Source organism: Aquarana catesbeiana, linkage group LG03 (assembly GCF_042186555.1).
Source record: "Aquarana catesbeiana isolate 2022-GZ linkage group LG03, ASM4218655v1, whole genome shotgun sequence".
NCBI classification, from domain to species: domain Eukaryota; kingdom Metazoa; phylum Chordata; class Amphibia; order Anura; family Ranidae; genus Aquarana; species Aquarana catesbeiana.
The window spans coordinates 35,710,228-35,733,694 of NC_133326.1; the positions used below are offsets into that span (position 1 = coordinate 35,710,228).

Here is a 23,467-nt window from a genome sequence, read left to right on the forward strand (position 1 = left end):
GATCGCACTTTTTCCATCGGAAAATCCGACCGTGTGTACAGGGCATAAGAGTTACTCCGCTATACCCTAAAACCATATATGTGAATATATGTGGCAAATAATATGAATTCTGTACCTGAGTACAATTGTGAAAAAACACACTGGTATTTAACTAAATGCATGTAATCAATACCACAAAGTATATAGTGAAACCAAAATAAAAAACACCAAGTCCATAAATCAAATCAATTTGGGCGATTTCTGCTCTCATTTTACTGCAATATTATAAGTGTTTTATCTACTTTTTTAAAATAAATTTCATCTACGGAGTCACACTATGGATACCTCTCTTTTATCTCTATGGTTGTAACTCGGAGATTGTTACTTTCCCAAATCCACCTATGGCCACGCCACCAGAGGGACGCTCTGATGCTAGTTGGGTATCCAGGTCTTCATCCCAGCCAGTCCACCTGCTGTTTGGCACAATACACAGAGTGACGTTGCAGATCCATGCCCATCAGACCTCCGGTGTATTTGATCAAGCCCATTCAGCTTGCTATTTGGTAAGCGTGCACTTCAGGTGGTGGAGGATCACTATGATGGGTGTTTTCCTATTTTCTCCCTTTGCACATCGATCCCAATGAACGGCGATCGGGGGCTTCTTCTCACGGCCTGGTGGACTATCTGTTCATTTGATTTATAGACTTGGTGTTTTTTATTTTGGTCTCACTATATACTTTGTGGTATTGATTACATGCATTTAGTTAAATACCAGTGTGTTTTTTCACAATTGTACTCAGGTACAGAATTCATATTATTTGTCACATATATTCACATATATGGTTTAAGGGTATAGCGCAGTTCCTTTTTCCTTTCTTTATATTAATGTAGATATCGCACATTTGAACTGCAGCTTAGTAGTATTTACACTTTTTTGAGCGCGGTGTTTTTTCCTTTTCCATAAGAGTTACTCGCCACCAGCTGTCCCACCCAACCCCTACCCTGCCCCGCCCCTAAACAGGCCCTCGTATATTATCTCATGAAATGACAATGTTAAATGTTTTATGCAGAACTAAGTTACAAAAATAAATATTAACAACAACAATTTTAACAATAATAGCATAAACGGAAATTAAGTACTTTACATCAATTGGGAAACAAAATATTAAATGTAACTGCTTAAACCTTTTGTAAACTTAGAGCATTTTTTTCATCTTTACAATCACACGTAAGAGACTTTCATCAGACACGTAAGTGAAAGTGTGGCATTAAGGGAAAACAAAGCAGGGCTTCCTTTCATGCCAAACAATATGGCATAACTTTACATTTTGATTGGTTTGTATGGGTTAGTACATTGTGCACATCATTACTGCCTTTTTAAGTAAATATTTTTAATGTTATTTAATATAGCATTAAAATATTTACTTAACAAGGCAGTAATGATGTGTACAGTGCCTATAGTAGTCAATCAGAGTTTATCCTTATTTTATTTATCACTGTCAGATCAATGAAATATGATTGCTGATTGCTGGTATTGGTTATTAAAATAGTTTTCCTTATTCAGTGTAATAATTACTCTAAAAAAATAAATAATAATAACCAATACCAGCAATCATATTTCATTGATTTGACTGTGATAAATAATATAAGGACACAATATTATTGGCTACTATAGGCACTGTACACATCACTACTGCCTTGTTAAGTAAATATTTTAATGCTATATTAAATATAACATTAAAAAAATTAAAACCAATAAATGAAGCTTTCACTGATTTAGGATGCCAAGAGACTTACAGCGGAGCACAGCACTGGACAGGGGAGCGGGAGCTGACAAAGTTAACTATTCCTATTAACAAGCTGCAAGCAATCACCAGCTTATTAATAGGAAAAGTAAACTTTGGCAGCTCCCACCCAACCCCCCTGCCCAGCCCCCACCTCATCTAGTTCTTAGCCGACTCTCGCTGTATGCCAGGCCCTGCTAAGAGAATGACAGGGGCGGAGGCTGGGAAGAGAATCGGCTCCCGTTCAACCCTGCCTGCCTGCGTTGCCCGCCCCCCTCCGACGCGGCAATGCAAGCAGGCGAGTGGAAATTTTGAGGGCTGCCATGATCATTCCAATTACATGCATTGACAGCTTTAAAATATTATAAATAATAATAATTTCTGAAAATGATAAAGTGTATGTTCAACCAAGTCTGGTACCCTGAATTTCCAGGTAGCATGGCTCTGCTGTAATTCCTTGGGGTTGATTTGCTAAAGGCAAAAAGACTGTTCACTTGACAAGAGAAGTTACACTTTGCAAAGAAAATTTCTCCCGGAATATAGTGAATGAGGTGAAACTCTGCTGGCTTCCATCATCCAATCATGTTCAGTTCACTAAAACTGGCGCACACATAATCTGGTGCAGCTGTGCACAGTAACCAACCAGCTTCTAACTTCAGCTAGTTTAATTAAACTTTGATAATTAGCCGCCGTTCACATCGGCGGGATTTGACATGCAATTTGACATGTTAAATCTCATGCCAAATCGCAGTCTATTACCGGCAATGGCACTGTCCCAATCGGCGCGATGCCGACTTTGCGGCACTGCACTGATTTCCAAAAGTAGTTCCTGCACTCATTTTGGCGACTTCGGAGGCGATTTCAATAGACATCTGTGCATGAACCCGCACAGATGTCTTTCAAATTGTCCCTGAACTCTCACTGAAATGCGGGTTTGAAATCATGTGAATTCAGCTAAACTTGCACAATTTCAAACCCGCAATTAGTGTGAACGTACCCTAAAACCTAGAAGCTGATTGTTTACTATGCACAGTTGCATCAGATTCTGTGTGCACCAGTTTTAGTAAATCTCCCTATGTCTGTGTTAAGTTTGCATTTTGTTTCTGTGCTTTCTCCAGTAGTAGTAGTAAGTTATTTTTCCCCAGAGCTTGCTGAATGAGGTGAACTCGGCTAACTTTCATCATCTAATCATTTGCAAGCAAAGATGCATTTTAAAAAGAAATCCTTGCACCAGATTGGGTATTCTTTGCAAAGTGAAATTTCACCACATTCACTAAGCTCTGGGGCAATCCCCCACACCCATTGCAAAGTAAACTTACCTTGCAAAGTGAAGAGCATATTTGCTTTCAGTAAATCAGCCCCCTTGTGTTTAGCACAGGAAGTTACAGCCAAGGCACGGGCTTACTATGGACTTGGGTGGGTCAGACTCCCCTATTTGAAACAATCTGCCAACACCCTTCCAAAACTGAATTACCAGTTCCGAGTGGTCCAACATTTATCATTGACTTGAGTTCAAACTGTGGTCAAGGTTTGCTACAATGATGTGCCCTCTTATATATCATTCCTGGAAATGTTGTCATGTCTTCAAAGGGTCCACTCGATATATAATGTTTCCTTTATCCCTCAACATGTTTGTTTTGATGAAGGATGTGCTAAATGCGGTGATCTCACTAAGTGTCCATTGAGGTCACAGTCAGGATTCAATGCTGTCAATTTAGAAGAGCACAGGCAGGTGAAGAGGCTTCAGACGCTAATGAGAAATATTGACAAGTCTGATTTTCATTCTCTTTTTACTGTCTTTAGGGCAGCCATCGGAGCACTAGCAGCTCTACTGAAGTCAAGTAAGTCTATTTTTGTGTGCCTTTGAATGTCTTCCTTCCTTCTCTGCACAAGCTAAGTCCAAAACTAATTGAAATCTATAGTGAGATACTAAAAAGTACATGTCATGTTTTAGTTCCCATGTCTCTTTGAACAAGGACAGAAAATCATGATCTAAAATAAAAAAAATGTTGTCTTTATATTGATAGGTAATTCTCAAAATAATAATTTAACATTTGAGAGTAAAAACAGAGTCAGACATTGGCTCTTCACAGTCTAACTTTCCGAGCCATATTTTTTTCACTTTTATAACATGGTGCTTGGTGCAGATCTATTAATGAAAGCAACATTCCAAGATTCACTGAAGTTACTAAAATGGAGCTATAGTAAATATTACTGTCTGGGATTGATAAACAGTAATAGAAAAGCCAATATACCACACCTGGAGAAAATATGTGTCATGTACCCAGCAGAGTACATGAGGTGTAGACAGAGAGGGTGAGGACAGAGAGTGGCAAAAGTGCCGGAGTTTGCAGATTGAGCTGGATCTGTATTGCAGCCACATGAGTGGAGCTGAAGATCACCAAACAGGAACCAGCCACAGGAACAATGTGTAACAACCAGGCAGACAGGATAGAAAGCAGAAGGTAGTAATAGCATCCAGAAGGCAAGTCGGGTTATAGATGGTGAGGCAGTCAGTAGGTCACGTCTCAGGTAAACAAGGACAAGCTGAAAAGCACTCAGCGATTTCCTTCTCCATTGCTTCAGTTTATGTAGGCCACTGGACACCAAAACCAGTGTTTAGCATGCAGCTAATTTTTGCGAGCATACATGCTAATTTTTGTGTATGCGTATGCGCCTACTTGGGAATGCACTTTCCTTATGTGCGGGAGGTGTGATGTGCAGGCGCATATGTCTGCAATGGTTTCCATATGCTGCTGAGTATCCGACTTTCCTTATAATACTTCTCCAGGCTTCCTCCAGTGCTGGTCACATAACACCGGCACTGGAGGATACACCAAAAAGGTATTGGAATTTGGGGGGGGGGTCACTTACCAAGTATGTCTATGAAGTTTAAATGTTACTGATTTTACCCATACCTGTTCACTTGGTGCTAGAAGAATATACAATAAATGGCAAACCAGCAGGAGGAAAATAATCCTTTTTGGAATTAGAACAAACCTTCCCTCTCATTTACCAGTTTTGCCAAAACATGTCTTGAGGCCATTAGAGAATATTCAAATTTTTCTGATGTAGTATGGAATATACAAGAGATGAAATGTAACACCCAAAGGTGAGGGCTAATATCCAGAAGACCATGAACAGGGCCAAGTATTATGTCAGGGAGAACTTACCACTAAAGTCCCTGAAAAGTATAGGAAAATGAGGGAAGAATGTAACTCATTCCACCAGGCTTTACCTATTAGCACAAAAAAAGGTTTATGCTAAATGGCTTACAAAAGGCCAAGCACTTATATTATCCAATTGAATCAGATTCTGGAACATGGTTTTTATAAGTTATTCAATTTAAGATAAGTGGTTAGTTTTTCTTGAATCCTCAAGAATTAATTTAGAAATACAAATACAACTAGAGTAAAAGGTAACAGCAGAACCGATTATAAATGCTATTGTAATGAATGCTAAACTCTGGAAAATGTGAAACAGAATGTTGGGCTGCACAGTAGCAGGTGCCCTGTTTTAACCTCGGTCAGGACACTATCTCTGGTCTCTTCTTACACTCCAAAGACATGTTAGCAGGTTAATTGGATCCTATCTTAAATTTGCTTAAGTATGTGTATGTATATATGTGAATTAGGGGCATTAGATTGTAAGCTCCTTAAACCCAGGAACTGATGTGAATGTACAGTTCATAAAAGTGCTTTGTAAATTGTCAGAACTATATAAATATCTGTTATAACAAGGCAGCCTCCATGTTTTGACCAAGAATCAATCCTCAAATTAAGAAAGTGATGCTTGCATTTCCACTTTGCCTGCAGCCATGGTTCTAGAGTACATATAATTCCCTCATCACCATGGCAAAATGTTGCAACTAATTTTGTCCTGCTTGAAAGTGCAAAATATAATAGGGCTGTGGACTACTACTTCAGATTTTTGTCAAAGTGAAAAACACCTTGACGTTCACTGTTATTTAGAAACTGGAAGCAATTTTTCTCTAGACATGCAATTACAGAGACGATAGGCCATACGTTGCTTCAGTAGAATTCTTACTGAAATCTTTAACTTTCATAAAATGTGAACATATAGAAACATAGAAAACAGGAACATATGGATTAAAGACTCTGACTGACTAATAAAGCTACCTCTCATGGTCAGGCTCAGGGACCAATAGCTATAGGAGTAGAGAGGCTTCCACCGGCCATCTGGATAAGTACAGAAGCAGGTCACCCTAGTGGCCCACCCAAGGTGCAGGGTCTAAGGGCTAACCAGTATTCACCAGCATTCCTGATGGTGGAGATGGTTTTTTGCTTGTAAGTATCAGAGCGCAGTCCTCAGGATCGCCCCCCCAGGGAGGTGAGCAAGCCGAGGTCCAGTAGCAGATATAGCAGATATAGCAGGTAGGAATCAAGCAGAAGCATGGTCAGTAAACAAGCCAAAGGTCCATAACAAGTAGTTGCAGGTTGGGATCAAGGAAGAGCTTAGTTGAAGAACAAGTCCAGGGTTGGTAATGAATAGTGGTAGAGATAAGGACAGCTGCATGTACGCAAAGGAGCAAGATATCAGCTGGAGAGAGCACAATAATCTGGGGCACAGGAGACATAAGGCTAAAGCTAGGAAATTCATGGGAGGATCAAACAGTTCAAGGTTCACCAGAAAGTCCTTGAACCAAGAAAGTCCATAGAATCCGGGAGGGAGCTGTTCAGCATCTCAGGTGGCTCAGCAAGCAGAGCCACTGCCAGACCTCAGCAGAGGTTGTGGATTCCAATCCCATTCCTGACACTACTGCAACAGCTTGATTTATATTATGTGCTGGTTATGATTTTGGTTACTGATTATGGCATAACATGGTTTGTGTGTTTGATCGTCTCAAACACACAAATCATATTCTAGTGGTGTACTCTGGGCTGCTAGATTTACTGGAGCATCATATCCTGAAAACAGATTAAACCATGAACGAGACGATTGTTTTGCATTGTTCTGGTGAAAGAAGGGATACGTAACATACAGTGAGCCAGAGAGGAGCACCTGGACGGAGGGTCTGCTTGACTGAGGGGAGCGACAGGTCAGATAAGGGTTAAAAAATGTGAGTTTTTTATGGAGGGGTGTAGGTCTTAACGGATTGGAGGCTAAAAGTTAGATGGGCAGGGTAGAGCTGCATAAGTCGTTAGTATGAAAGATGCTGGGTATTCATTGGAAAGTTCAGGTGAAGCGAAAGTTACCCCACACACCCGCCCTAGAAATGCGATCCATTGTAAGTTAAGAGTTGTCGGGAGGTAATGTCACAGTAGCTTGGCAATCAGAGGCTTTGGGGGGTCAGTGAATGCGTGAACTGTTACAAAACTGAGGGCCCCCAGCTGGGGTATGGCACTTCCATTTGGTTGGTTATTGGTGGTTCTCCTTGGAGCAAGATCTCCTGAAGGAAAAAGTAAGAACTTGTGAATTCCTAATGTCTTTGAGCCAGTTGGGGCGTGAATGTGGGCATGGGGAATTCTAGTCATAAATTGTGCCTTTAGGGACACCCAAAGACCCTCTCTTGGTTTCATTGTCAATATTGTTTATTGTTATGTTAATTTGATGTTATTTATTTCATTTTGCAAATAAAATGGATGTGTGGCCATTTAAATCCATTTCAAGCAGTCCATGTTATTTTTTCAAGGGTTAGTAGAAGGACTGAGGTTGACAAATCATTTAGTCATGTAGTGAGAACAAGTTGAAAATATAAAAAAAAAATACTGCGCTGTCTCTTTAAATAATAAACAGTAGCCAGCACAGCAAAAGAACAATTGCAACAACATGGAAAATGAATAAAAGTGCAGCGCTGATGTGCAGTGTTAAAATTAAACTGAAATAAGTGAAAACAATGCTTATGAAAAAACCTTAAAAGGTACAAGGCACTCAATACATGAAACAACAGTGCAAAAAAAAAAAACTTTTTACAAATAAGTGAACGTGATATCCACAGAAAAGACGGTCAAACATGTGAATGAATCAGAGTCCATTAATAAAATGGTCATTAGATCATTGTGACTTGTAAAGGAATGTATCAAGAAGTTGTAAAATCCACCACCAATTATGTGAAGGCTTACCGGAAAGGCCTGGACTCAGACAGGTGTATGCCTAATGAGTCAAACAAGCTTTATGGTGTAAGCCACCAAGAATAAAGGGTATCCATTTAAACGATCTCTGGCTGGAAGTCAGATTTTCAAATGGTATTTCCAAAGGTACTCCAGACTGATTAGAAGAGGAATAGGATAAAAATATTTTCCGTCTTATATGATTGGGAGAGAGAAAAAGAATGGAGAGCCACATAGTGTAACTTGGTTAAGAAAAAAGGAATATTTTATTAAGATTAAGGAACACTCACATTTGTGAAGATAAAAAAGCCCATCCGACGCATTTCGTCTAATGAGACATCATCTGGGGTGCTAGTCCGCTGCCGTCATTGCGTTTATATACAGTGGTATGTCCTCCATAACGAGATACAGTATGGAGAAGGGTGGATGGAGGGCGCGTGATCAATTCCTCACATCAAAGTGTGTATAATTTATTCATATATAATGAAATAAAAACAAATGGATAGTACCAATATTACGTTTCATTCAAACAGGTAACAAAATATGCAAAAAAAGAAAAAAAATTGGTTAAAAGTAACACAAGCCCATGTTAAGGTGAGTGTTTAAAAGTGTTTACCTGTTTGCATGAAACATAGTATTGGTATTATCTATTTGTTTTTATTTCATTATATATGAATAAATTATACACACTTTGATGTGAGCAATTGATCACGTGCCCTCTATCCACCCTTCTCCATATAGTCTTAATCTGACCACGCCGGGGTCAGTTTGGGCAGCGGGACACGCAATACCATCCCTTTCAGTTCCTCTACAGTTTACAATACTACCAATCCACACCTAATACACCCTCACAAGCGCAGGAGTAATCTTTCCTTGTCCACATAACGAGATACAGACCTGTGGTGTTTCCTCATTTCATCAATGGACTCTGATTCATTCACATATTTGATTCCCTTTTCTGTGGTTATCACGTTCACTTATTTGTAAAAAGTTCTTTTTTTGCACTGTTGTTTCATGTACTGTGTGCCTTGTACCTTTTAAGGTTTTTTTCATAAGCATTGTTTTCACTTAATAGATAGAGATATGTGGCGCTGCTCCATCAATCAGTGATAAAAAAATAAAAAATTCAAAACCGCAACTAAAATGAACTAAGCTGTAGGACGCAAAGTGGGCTCCACCTTATATATTGGATATTAATTAAAGCCTAGAGATATAAATATCACCATACATGAATAAAACAAAGAAGAATTCTGCAATATCAACAATAAATTGTGAATACCAATATGCTCAAAAATAAAGTATGTGATTTCCGTGCTCATTGAATTATATCAGCCACCCCTCATCAGGTGGCAAAAATACAGTGAACCTATGCATATATTGAACTGACTTCCCAGGCTAAAAACACCAAAAAATCATAAGCAAATAATGTCCAATATCTCACAGGCAACAGCTGGAGATCAAATTATTTCTAGTGATGATACCAAAAATACATAAATCTTCAACGTGAACTAAAAAGTGGATGTATTAAACCGACATAAAGTGCAAAAAAATCTCTACGATCAGCAAGAATTCCTATAAAATCCACAATATGAAAATAAATTCCACAATAACAATGCAATCATATCCTAATAATCTAGTGCATAATAGGTGATTGAAAATAATATAAAAACAATAAATATTAATTTTAAATATTAATAAAAAATATAAATGAATTAAAAATCAAATATGATAGGACAGATAATCCCACAAAAGAGACACTGTCCCAAACGGTGACAATAGTGCAATAAGTCCATACAAAAAGTGCAGTAGTGATGGGTGACTTCCACACAAAAACAGTCTTTTATTATAGTGCCAAATGTGCAGTGACTGGTGCTTTTCTTCTATGCACGATCTAGTGCATCTCCCAAGTGTTTCCCCCAGCCTCTCACCTCCAGCAACGGCCCCCAATGGGCCAAGTAGAGCGGATAAAAATTCTAGGAGAGGATGTGTTTCCTGCAGCTTTTCTTTAATGCCAAATGAGTCCGTCTCTCTGCAACTCCTCCTGCGACTCCCAGCACTCCCAGCAATCCCAGCAGTTTGTTTAGAAACAAAGGAGAGGTCTCATGGTGCAGTATTAAATACACGTTTATTGAAAACCATAGCAACTTACATTTAAAATAGCAGCGAACAGTGGATATGTAGAGCTTCCGGGTTCGGCCGTCCCCGAGAAGCGTCGGCACCTGACTCCTCCTACCCATCACTGATTGATGGAGCAGCGCCACATATCTGTATACATTCATTATTGTTTTCACTTATTTCAGTTTAATTTTAACATTGCACATCAGCGCTGCACTTTTATTCATTTTCCATGTAGTGAGAACAAAGCAGCACCGTTATTAAGGTAAATTGTTGCCCAGTGTGGAAAAGTTGGAACCCCGTAAGGTTTTTACTGCTATCTGGGACGTTAGAGAGATTTTAACTGACTTCCTGTCCTACTGACAATGTTTTATCAGATCATCTTGATCCAAAGCAATTAAAAGCATTTTTGACTTGGCCTACACTTTAATGTGTATAATGTTATGTTGATACCCTTCGGTTAGGGGATTGGCTTATTCTTGTTAGAAATAAAATATAACGTTTTAATACATGGCCTTGAAGTTTTTAGCATGGCCTTGAATACTTTGCTAACATATTGAGCTATATGGCTCTAGGGATGAGCGAAATAATTTCTGCGAAATTGATTTTGCTGTGAAATTACTGATTTTGCCATCAACAAAATTTTTCTAAAGCTAAATCTTTCAGTTTCACTCACTGAGTTTCTTTGGTAAAATTTGCTTGAAAGAGAATGTGTGAGGAGTGTATTTAGAATATTTTAGTTTATTTCATGAAGGACATTTGTTATTCTGTTTCTTCCTTTTTTAAATGGTATTATTTGTGTGCTTTAATTTTTTTTTATTTAATTTTTTTTCTCTGTCTGATTATTTTTTCTATAAAAAAGTGAGATTATGTGGCTAATGAGGGGCTGTTTTAGGCACAGGAAAAGGTCCAAAATGAAAAAATTTAAAGATTCTTCCATAAACCTTGGAAGCTATTTAAAGCCCATTACACCCCTAAAACCCCCTTAATTTCCACTTAATTTCTGACAACATATGCTCCATTTCTTCTCTGTTTGCCCAAGGATTCTCCAGGTCCTAGCAATTCACCTGGTTTCTACTGCACTTTGACCCTTGCCTAAAATTGAATGCACAAAAAATGCATCAAGCCATTGAAGTTAATGTATTTTGCAAAGCATATGGCTCGAGGCATTTTTTGTGCATTCAATTTTAGGCAAGGGTCAAAGTGCAGTAGAAACCAGGTGAATTGCTAGGACCTGGAGAATCCTTGGGCAAACAGACAAGAGAAGAAATGGAATGTATATTGTCAGAGTGTCCCCCTATGTTGGTGGTTATTAGAAAAATGCCCCTTTACATGGATGGTCATTGGAAAAGTGCCCCTTACATTGGTGACAACAGAGAGGTGCTCTCTTACAGTGGTGGTCATTAGTGAAGTGCTCCCTTATATTGGTGGTCAGTGGGGAAAAGTGCCCTCTTGCATTGGTGGTCAATGGTGAACTGTCTCCTTACATTGGTGGTCATCGGTCAACTAGCTTCGTCTTCCATTGGTGGTTGGTGGTAAAGTGCATTTGTATTTTGGTAGGCAGTATAGTTCCCCTTAAAGTTGGTGATCAATAGAAAAGTGGCCCTATTTATTGGTTTTCATTGTTGAAGTGCCCCCTTATATTGATGGTCAGTGCTTCATGGCCAGGGGGACCTAAACAGATCATTTGTGTCAGGGGATACCTCCTAGAGAGAGGGCAACTGGTTCTGGTACTGCCGATTGGGGGTAGTTCAATCTGAAGGCATGGACATACAGTAAGTTTGAGATCCTCCTTTCTTCACTGAATTAGCCAAGCCAATATTGTAAAAATTATGAATTACAATTTTTGCAATTATTGTAACAGAACGTGGGTGAGAAATGGCAACATATACAACTGTATAATAACACTGAACCATTAGTATTCTGTGTTATTTTGAAAATAATAGAGAGTAAAACTGTGTCATTTACCACCGGCTGCAAAATATCAGAATTGAAGCGATTTAGTTTGACTTTAAAAGCCATGCTTCTTCTATGCATTTAAAAGGTTACTGGTTTCATTACTAATAGGTTGCATTGTCCTATAGTGACCAATACAATGAATTTATTTTTTCAGCCTGTAAATGTAGCTTTTCCCAGCAGTGCAATCATCCCTTTAATGTCTCTATTTAGTCTCCCTTTTCATCTAAAGCTTATTGATTTCTTACTTTCATTCCTGCATATGATGGATGAGTGCAAACATATTTTCCTACTTATTGATGAGTAAGTAGTGAAAAGTTCACTTTCTTCTGCGCTCAAGGTTCTTGCTGTATGCAGTAACATTTTAAGTGTACATCAAAATAATGATATCTCATTCCATAATTTGACAGGTTAGTGCTATCCTCGAAGAGGCAAATACTACAAGAAGGATGTGGGGTTAGGACAAATATGTGCCAAGTTTGTTCAGATAGTGTGAGGCTTAAATATACAATTTTGTTTTTCATATGTTCAGAATTATTTCTGTAGAACAGCCTTTCTGAACCTTTTTTACCCCTAGAGGAACCCCTAAAAAAAAATTCAGGTCTCAAGAAACCCTTATGCCGTGTACACATGGGCGGACTTTTCGGCATCAAAGTTCCACCGGTCTTTCCGACGGACTTTCGACTGACTTTTGACGGACTTCCGACGGACTTTCGAACTAATGGACTTGCCTACACACGATCACACCAAAGTCCAACAGATTCGTACGTGATGACATACGACCGGACTAAAATAAGGAAGTTGATAGCCAGTAGCAAATAGCTGCCCTAGCGTTGGTTTTTGCCTGTCGGACTAGCATACAGACGAGCAGATTTTTCGACCGGACTCGAGTCCATCAGAAAGATTTGAAACATGTTCCAAATCTAAAGTCCATCTGATTTTCAAACAAAAAAGTCCGCTGCAGGTCCGATGAAGCCCACACACAGTCGGATTGTCTGACAGATTCGTCCCGTCGGACCAGTCCGGTCGAAAAGTCCACCCGTGTGTGTACACGGCATTACTAAAACCCATTTATCGGGAGTCGATGAGAAAAATGTCTCTTACACTGGTGGTCAATAGGAAGAATGGTAGTCTGAATGCCACCTTCAAAGAAAGACAAAAAGATAGCAGAACTATGCAGGAAAAAAGGCGGTAGAGAGCGATGGGTTGGACTTTAAATGAGGCACGTGGTAGCCAAAAGGTAAATTGGTGGACATTCTTGGAGTTATTGTTGATTGCCATAGGATACAAGTAGGTATATCAGATATAATACGTAACAATAATAAAATGGTAATACAGTACATAAGATCCCAAGATCAGTATCACATAATACAGCAATAATATGGCAGTGAAGAATCTTCCGGAGTGCACCAAAGCATGATTGGGTAAAGCAGTAATGCATTGTAATACTTGCTAAGTCTATGACCTCATTGGTCCAAAAAAGGGGTAATTAAAGTACATTTGATAATCGGATAATGTTATTTGAAACAAGCTTGTTCGGACGGTGTGCGGTACCCGGTCACACCACCTCCATACGAACCACAGTGAGTCAACAGGTCTTTGGTTTGGGGGTTCCAACCCCACCATTGCACAATTTGTATTATCTTACTATTCATGCCAATCTTTTTTATTCATAGACACATCTTGTGCTGGCTCCTGACGAGTGGCCTTCTAGCCACGAAACGCGTAGAGCTGCCATACGCCTTGTTTCAATTAACATTTACCCAATCATGCTTTGGTGCACTCCAGAAGATTCCTGACTGCCATATAATTGCTGTATTATGTGATACTGATCTTGAGATCTTATGTACTGGATTACCATTTTATTATTGTTACATATTGTATCTGATATACCTACTTATATTCTATGGCAATCAATAATAAAAACTCCAAGAATGTCCACCAATTTACCTTTTTGCTACCACGTGCCTCATTTAAAGTCCCACAACCTCACTCTCTCCCCCCTTTTTTTGATGCATGACAGGGATGGAAATATGTGGCCTTACCAGGCCACATTTTCACTTAAAGTCCCAAGGGATAGAACAATTGGTCTTACCAGGCCATATGTTCATTTAAAGTCCCTAAACCCTATTTTTTACTTAATACAAGAACTATGCAGGAACCATCAGTAAGGAAATCAGTCAGCCACAGATCAAGGACCCCTAGCCACCTCTTGAGGAACCATCTACTACACACCTCTACTAATCAGAGTGATCTTCCAAATGTTGTCAGTGGGGTTGAGTTACTAAAGGTAGAGATGCCTCATATTCATTCCTGAGCCCAGGCCACCTGGTTGCTGTTATTACTTTAAAACTTGACTTACATGGTTTACATGATAGTTTTAAAACATTCTTACCTAGGAAAGTACTTTTTTTAAAATAACCCCTGAGTGATGCATTTGACAAGCAAATGATTCATGAACCAACTTTCTATCAGTGGACTGGTAAGTACCAGGCATTGCTGAACTGTGGTGGACTGGACTAGGCTTGGCTTACAAGGTGACAGTGCTTCTAGGCTACAGTGAGGTAGACATGTGCACTGCCGAAAAATGTGTTCTTTTTCTCTTTCCTTTCATTTTTTTTTCTTCGTTTTTCGGGTCATTCGTTATGATCGCAATTCATAAATTCGTAAATTCGGAATATCAAAAATTCGTAAATTCGTAAATTCATACATTCGTAAATTTGAAAATTCCTAATTTCGTAAATTCAAGAATCTGAAAATAAGAAAGAAAATCCAAAATTTCAAAAGAACGAAAATCTGAAAATTCGAAAGAATAACTAACTAATAATAACTAACTATTAAATTATAGGTATTGGAATTTCCTTTCAAATTTGGCTGTTAGTGAACATAACGAATATGAATCTATCCGAAGTTACGAATTATCCAAAATAACGAATGCCACATCTAAACAAATGGAACGAAACAAATTAATTAATAAATAATAATAAAAAGTTTTTATTATTATCATTATTGTTATTTATTATTATTTATTCATTGCGTTTTATTCGTTTAGAAATGGCATTTGTTGTTTCGGATAATTTGTAACTTCGGTTAAATTTGTTTTAGTTACGTTCACTAACAGACAAAATTGAAAGGAAATTGCAATACCTATAATTTAATTGTTAGTTATTATTTCAGATTTTCAAATTTTCGGGTTTTCGGATTTCCGAATTTCTGAATTTTCAAACTTTCGAATTGACGAATTTTCGAATTTGCGAATTTTTGAATTTACGTATTTTCGAATTTATGAATTTACAAATTTGCGAATTTACGAATTTTCAAATATTCGAATTCTGAATTAACTAATTTGTCAAAATTAAAAAACGAATTCGGAACTAAACGAATTGCACATGTCTACAGTGAGGCAGTGTTGGGCCCGGTTCACACTGATGCGCTGTGATTTTGTTCCGTTTTTTGTCCTTTGTGAGGTGCGAATTTACCGCGATTTTAGCGCGAATTTCAGGAGTTGGACATGGCTACGATTGATATTCTAGCCAATAGAATCATAATGTAAAAAAAAAAAGGTGTTAACTTCCTGTGTACTTCCTGGTTATTGTGGAGAGTAGTGTGGTGGAATTCGCACATATGTGAACCATCAATGCGATTCAAGAACGATTTACATTGATGTCTATGGAGACTAAATTTGCAAGGCAACGCAGTAAACTCGCACAAGACCCTTTTTTTAATCGCATCCCATTCATAGAGGAATCGCAACGCATGTATGTGAACGACCGTCATTGAGAACAATGACTTTAGGGATGACATGCAAATTTAAAGTGTTTTTGACGCATCACATTCGTCATGAACTCACATCAGTGTGAACCGGGCCTCAGGATGCCAATCTGTAGTCTGGGTATTTACAGGATGGGTGACAACGCTAGAGAAACCAGTTTTAGTGTTGTCATGATGGCAAGGAAGTGAAGTCATGATGCTTTTACTGGTAGGATTAGCAGGTATGTTGGGAATAAGCGGAGGGCAGGAAAGTCCTATGATTGGCATAGTGAAATAACATGTTTGGCTGAATGATAGATTTGCAGCTTTTTACTAGCCCTGTATCCAGGTGGCCGCTGGGGATGCAGATATTTACTGTAGTAGCCTGTGCTACATTAAGTCAGCACTGGGCTCTTTCGGGTGCCACTTGAGTGTCTTCTGTATACTGAACACAGGTGATCGCTTGCTCGACACCTCCACTATTCAAAGAAGTTCTTGTATTTTTTTTCAATGAACAGATTGGGTGAGGTGGAGACTGTGACCTCATCTGGCCCTCCTCTCTGCTTTGTCCACTGAGCGTTCTTCCCATTGACTATTAACAGGGGTTCCCTGAGACTGGAAATTAATTTTAAGGGTTCTTCCATGTTAAAGTGGTTGTAAACCTCTGAAACAAAAAATTAACAAAACATAGCCTTCCATTATGTGTACATGCCTCAATCTTGGCACCCAGTGTGTTTTCTGGCTGCTGTCTCCTTCCTCTGCCATCTGCATGGGTCAGTTCTGACAGTTTTTGCCAACACCAGAAAATCCTAGTAGATGCCCCCCCCACAGCACACAGCAAGTGATTGACAGCATCAGCTCTGCATGTTTCCTCATGAGACTGTGTAGATAGAGGTGTGTCCACTGCCTCCACTCAGGTCTCGGATTACACTCAGCTGTGTGCTATACTGTGTGTGACATCAGATCCCCGCCCCCTGCCTCCTTGAGCTGTGAAAGTATGTGTAAATTCTGGACTTTGAACAGCTGTAGAGGAGAGAGGTCTGAAGATCAAGGCCTCTTGCACACAGGATGCGTAAAGAGTCATAAATCAAAAACAGAAAATTATATGTCAGAGTACAGTAATTTATGAGCGTATGTGTGTTTATGTGTCTATACGCATGTTTACTAGACATGTGCACTGAAAAAAAATTTGTTCGGTTTCGTTTTCATTTCATTCGTTTTTTTGCTTTTTTCGGAAATTCGAAAATTTGGAATTCGGAAATTTGGAAATCCGAAAATTTTTCGAATTTTTGAATTTCGAATTTCCGAATTCTGAATTTCCAAATTTTCAAATCGCTGAATTTCGTATTGCCGAATTTTCAAATTGCCGATTTTCGAATTTCCGAATTCCAAATTTCCCAATTTTCAAATTTCCGAATTTTCTAATTTAGAATTTCTGAATTCTAAGATTTCCGAATTTCGAATTTTCGAATTCCGAATTTTTGGAATTTGAAAATTCGGAAAATCAGAAATTCGGAAATCCGAAAATTCGAAAATCTGAAAAAAAGAAAGAAAAGCAGTAAAATTCAAAATAATAACTAACTAGTAATAACTAACTAATAAATTATAGATATTGGAATTTCCTTTGGCTGTTTGTGAACGTAATGAATACGAATTTATCTGAAGTTACGAATTATCCAAAATAATGAATGCCGCATCTAAACAAATAGAATGTAACAAATTAATAACAAATAATAATAATAAAACATTTTTATTATTATTATTGTTATTTGTTATTGTTAGATTGTTACGTTCCATTCGTTTAGATACGGCATTCGTTATTTCAGATAATTTGTAACTTTGGATAAATTCGTACTCATTACGTTAACTAACACCCAAATTTGAAAGGAAATTCCAATACCTATAATTTAACATTTATTATCAGTTAGTTACTATTTCAGATTTTCGGGTTTTCGACTTTTCAGATTTTAATTTTTCTGAATGTTCAGATTTTCATTCTTATTTTTGAAATTTCAAAATTCCAAATTTTTGAATTTTTGAATTTCCTACTCTCGAATTTTCGAATTTCCGAAATTTCGAACTTAGGAATTTCCAAAATTTCGAACTTAGGAATTTCCGAAATTTCGAATTTCCGAAATTTCGAATTTCCGAAATTTCGAATTTCCGAAATTTCGAATTTCCGAAATTTTCCAATTTCCGACATTTCCAATTTCCAAATTTCCAATTTCCAAATTTCAAATTTCCGAAATTTCCAATTTCTGAATTTCCAATATCCAAAATTTAGAACTTCTGAAATCTCCAATTTCCGAATTTCGAATTTCCAAATTTCTGAATTTCCGAAATTTCGAATTTCCGAATTTCGAATCTCCGAAATTTCCAATTTCTGAAATTTCCAATTTCTGAAATTTCAAATTTCCGAAATTTCCAATTTTCCAATTTCCGAATTTCCTAAAAAATTCCGAAATTCCGAAATTTGAAATTCGGAAATTTCCAAAATTCCGAAATTAACGAATTTATCAAAATTCGTTAAAAAACAAATTCGAAACTAAACAAATTGCACATGTCTAATGTTTACATGCATATATATGAGTATACTGCAATACAGGCAATAAACAACAGTTTTACACTTGTATATGCTTACACACCTTTATGCTCCTTTACACGCGTTTCCTCAGGATCTTCTAGTCAACGAGAACATTGAGAGAGACTGAGCTACAGGATTTGTGGAACTACAAGTCCCAGGAAGTGTGCCACACAGCTTTATCTCTTTCTCCAGTGGGTCAGAGATATCAGCTCCTTTTGCCAACATGGTTAAAGTGGCCATGGCAACATTTACTGCAAAAAAAAACCAGGGGCACTACGTTGAAGATCTCAGTTCATGTTCTTTGGGTAGCAGGATCTAGCAACATCTCTGTTTAGGGTACTTTATGGCAGAGTTTTAACAGAACCGTGTGCTGCTTTCAACAAATGTTTGTGATTGCATGTTGCTTTACAATTTTTTTTTTCTGTCTTCCAACTTTACCATCTATTAACCACCTTCTGTCTGGCCATTGTACATAAATGGTCAGATGGTGTCTTCCCCAGGACAGGAGGGCATGTGCTCATGCGTGCCCTCCAGGGCCTCCTTCAAAGGGGACCACAGATCAGGGTATAGGGCCAATGAAATAAGGCAATCAGAACATAAGGTTTGATAAATTTCACTCATATATATATATATATATATATATATATATATATATATATATATATGTAGTGCCCTCCTGGGTCTACTGGGAGCAAAGAGGTACCTCCAGATACAGGGAGCGAGCTTACATTCACCCCAGAGTCCATGGCTATAATGGAAAATTTAGAACAGAATTTAGGCGCCAGTCACTTTAGATAAATTTCAATGCTTTAATGAGAACTTTAGAAAAGTAGTAGGAGAGAAGTTTAGGGGAGGTTTCAGATACCCTATTTAGCAGATCACCTACAGACTCCTTGAATCCAAAGGACAAAACAGCTTTCTTTTAGGAGATCTTGAATACCTGGGTAGATCTCTCGCACAGACCTAGCAACTGGTAGGATGTCTGGATAAGTCTCTCTCACAGACTTAGCAGCCAGGAGCTAGTTACCTTGAATGGATTGTAGAACAGCTTAACAGTGCTAGGACCTTTAAGCCGACTCGGTGGTATTGTAAGGGTAGTTAGATGTAGGTGCATCCTCCAAACGAGTTACCAGGCCCTTCTGAGAGACCAGCCTTCATCCTGGCTCTCTCCATCAAGGGTCCTCCCCTGGATCTCCACAGCTTGGCTCGGCTTCTTCCACATAGTCAAGACAGCCTAAGGACCACCTTAGGATTAATAGGCCCCAGACAGGCTTCTGGGACTACTGCAGGATATGCAGCAGCACATCCTTAGGCCAGAAGGGCCCCTGGGTAAGGACTGAACTCAGAGCACATGGCATCTGCCCAATAAATACCCCTTCCCAGAATGCGCAGTGGCCACAAACCTCCTACTGGGCTGTTTTCGGAAAAAGAATATTCATTACAGCTCAAACTAGTTGTAATTCTCACACTGTCCTGTGGTACCAGTGACACCTACTGGCAGCAGTGGGAAGTGCACAACTTGGCCAAGTTTAGAACAGAACCAAATATACAATCAAATCAGAGCTGTTTACAGCTCAGCCAATAACCAAATTTACACTATAGCCCCATTTTTAGGAACAGTGGGCTACACACACACATGTCTGCAGGCATCACCCCAGAATCATTTTTTAGAGCCGGCGATTGGCTCTTTGTAATAGTAATCGGAACAGCTTACTAGGCACTCGATTGCTATTACAAGCAGTTGTCCCCCTTTCCTGTCACCTTCCGCGGCTCTCCCAAGCTCTCCCATTTCACCAGAAGACCGGAACGACCAGCCGGTGCATCTGCTGACTGGCCGGACAGCCAAGCAAAGCGGGAATCAGTTTTGCTCAGCTGTTCGTAACAATAAACTGGAAGCAATGACACAGAAAAATCGAAAAAGCATTCAAAAACACAGATCTTGGTGTTTTGAATGCTGTTAAGTGCAAAGGAGGGATTTGAGGTCTTATAGACCCCAGATCTCTCCATAAAGAGTACCTGTCACTGCCTATTGCTGTCACAAGGATGTTTACATTCCTTGTGACAGCAATAAAAATGGTAAAAAAAATGTAAGCAACAGTGTAAAAAAAAAAAAAATTCATAATTAAAAAAAAAATGTAAAGTGCCCTCCGTCCTCCCATGCTAACACGCAAAGGCAAACGCACGCAAACAGCAATTGTCACAAACATGTGAGGTATCACTGCGAACGTCAGATCATGGACAGTAAACTTCCTCTGTAATCTAATGTGCTAACTAACCTGTAGAGGCTTTTAAAGCGTCGCCTATGGATAGTACAATTTAAGTCATTTGCCACTGTTGCATGGGCGTGTGCAATTTTAAAGCAGCTGGGGTGGGACAAATTTAGATGGGGGGGCAACCAGTTTTTAGTCTTGCCAAGGGCAGCATTAAACCAAAATACTCCACTGAGTATATACCATATTTTGTAGACTATATAACTTTCATTTTGTAGACTATATAACTTACACTGGGGCCCAAATTTATGAAGAAGGATTATTTATTTGCGAAGTTGTATATGAAGCAAGAACTAATGGAAACTGTTTTTTTTTTTTTTTTTTTTTTTTTAAACGTTGGTGTTTTTTCCTTTTATATAGTAAAAAAAAAAAAAAAAAAAAAAAAACAGCTGTGATTAAATACCATCAAAAGAAAACTATATCGGTCTCAAAAATGATATAAAATTCATGTGGGCACAGTGTTGCATGACCAAGTAATTGTTAGTCAAAGTATCACAGTGCTGAAAACTGACAAATGGCCTGGACAGAAAGAGGGGGTCTAACATGTGGTTAATAACAAACTTTGCTTCAGACTTACACAAAGTACATGATTTTTACAATTTTACAGCTTTCTTAGGCTTTGGTACTAAAATAGGGTCATACAAAACAAAAACATTTAATAAAAAAATCCACAACAAAACTGTTTTCCATGCAAACAAGCTACTACCGGTAGTTGAATTGTCTTAACAAAACCAAAGCTACAATAGAAGAGATTCCAAAAGTGATGTGAGATGGTTCAGGAGAGATGACAGTAAAGGTTTATGTTAAGGCTGACATGTTGACGGAACATACATTTACATACCATAAATGCCAACTTGTTGGCATTCAAAAATGTGTTCTGAAACATTACCGTACGTGTTTATTCATTGTCCCCGGATGGGCTGGTGTACATGTGAACTAATTATTGTTCCCTCACGTGGCAGATTGTGGTTTCAGCTCCACTTTGTATTAACATGCTCAACTTCTTATATTGTGAAAAGCCATTCACATGACTGAAGCTTGGACAGTTATTGACTAAAAGCATTAAAAATAGGCTCCAGTCATCTATAAAAATGTAGAGATAGGATGTCCATTAAATAAATATATTTCTGAAAGATAAAAGAAAAACTTTGCTAAATACGATTGAATATTAAAGCGGACTTTAACTTAAAAGAGAAAGTCGCGCTAATCTGCCTCTCCCCCTTCTTCTAAAATTTTTAAACTTTTTTTGTTTTGTTTCGGAGGGGGCAGTAGGTACCTGTTTTTAGGCAGGAATTATGGAAGTTTGGCCCCTCCCCTCCCGATACTTCACATGTCCCAGGAGGCTGTGGGACCAAACTGACAGTGCAGAACGATCTTGTGCATGTGCAGAAGGGAGCAGGCAGTAAAAAAGCAGGAAGTCACAGTTGGCTCCCACAGGGGACGTCGGGGGTTTCGCAGACTGGGAAAGAACCGGTGAAAACAGCGATGGGTTCCTGGACTGGTACATTTCTCTGATAGGTACTGTGACAGGCCAAGGGGCTTTTAGAGAGGACTAGGGGCAAACCTCCTACCCCCTGATTATGGCCCATGGAGAGAGCAGATCATTCTCTAATGATGGACAACCACTTAAAGAGGGAGTCCACCTTAAACAAAAAATATTAAAAGCCAGCAGCTACAAATACTGCAGCTGCTGACTTTTGATAAATGGACACTTACCTGTCCAGGGCGCCCATGATGTCGGCAGCCGAAGCCGATCGATTGCTCATCTCTCGGCTGCCCCCACCGCCATCCTTGGTCAGGTAATCAGGAAGTGAAGCGTTGCGGCTTCACTGCCCGGTTCCCTACTGCACATGCGCAAGTCGTGCTGCGCGTCTACACTGATCCCCGTTGTGTTTCGGGAACTGTGTGTTTCCCACAACACAACGGGGGGGGGGGGGCGGGCAATTGCGGCTAGCTGCGGCTAGCTATTCCTGGAAGTGGGTGCAGATACCTGTATTATACAGGTATCTGCACCCCCCCTCCCCCCTGAAAGGTGCCAATTGAGGCACCGGAGGGGGGGAGGAATCCGATGAGCGGAAGTTCCACTTTAGGGTGGAACTCCGCTTTAATACTGTAGATACTGAGAACGAGGCTAGGATTACTTCTCTAAATAAGGACAATAAAGCTTCCCTTCTGAAGTGGATGGAAAGGTGTAATATTAATATTGTACAGGTTAATGGTCAGAGGAAATATGGTGGCCCTCTTGCAGATTGGATTAGAGAAGCTCCTTCACTTGGGACAGAAATCTTTATCAATAAAATTCCTCAAGGGATCTATGAAGATAAATTAATTCCACCTTTGCAGACTGTTGGAACATTGTATGAGTTTGTCTCATATACTGTGGTAGACTGGTGGTAGACTGGTGCCAGAAAGTCTGAGAGGAGGTGGGATCTCTGATTAATCACAACATTGTCTTGGTGATCACTAAGTCACCTAGGTGTCTAGTTGTTTAATTAGCTTAATGTTTATAGTATATGGCTGTTGTTTAGCTATGTTAATTATATGCCTGTTTACAGTTTGTATTCTGTGTGAGTTTTCAATAAAGAGTTCCAGTTCTCTACTAAGCTTTTGTCGATTAGTCTTGGATGGTCAGCTATAAAATCTGTATCCTATGTCCAGACTGGAGGAAGCTATATCTTGACCGAAGCACCCAAGCTGGGTGCTGGACGGTTCCGTCACAGGTACCCACTTCCACTTCCGTAATTAGCGTTCAAATTTCACGTTAGTAGAGTAACTCTTTCTCTAAGGTAACTGTTCTTTTTCATTACAGGTAAATAATGGATTCCAAGCAGAAGCAACATGCTGTCATTGAGTTCTTGATGAAGGAGGGGTGCAGGATATCCAACATCCACAGAAGGCTACAGAATGTTTATGAAGATGACACCATTCACAAGAGAAATGTCTTCTCATTAGTGACTC

At 39.0% G+C, this 23,467-nt stretch overlaps 1 protein-coding gene across 1 annotated transcript in view; it reads left to right on the plus strand.

Moving 5' to 3' along the window:
- Positions 1-23,467, plus strand: part of AGBL1 (AGBL carboxypeptidase 1) — a 1,138,256-nt gene that overhangs the window by 243,553 nt on the left and 871,236 nt on the right. The window contains exon 6 of the mRNA XM_073623519.1: positions 3,567-3,604. Within this exon, the coding sequence (XP_073479620.1) occupies positions 3,567-3,604 (38 nt within the window). The remainder of the gene's footprint in view (positions 1-3,566; positions 3,605-23,467) is intronic.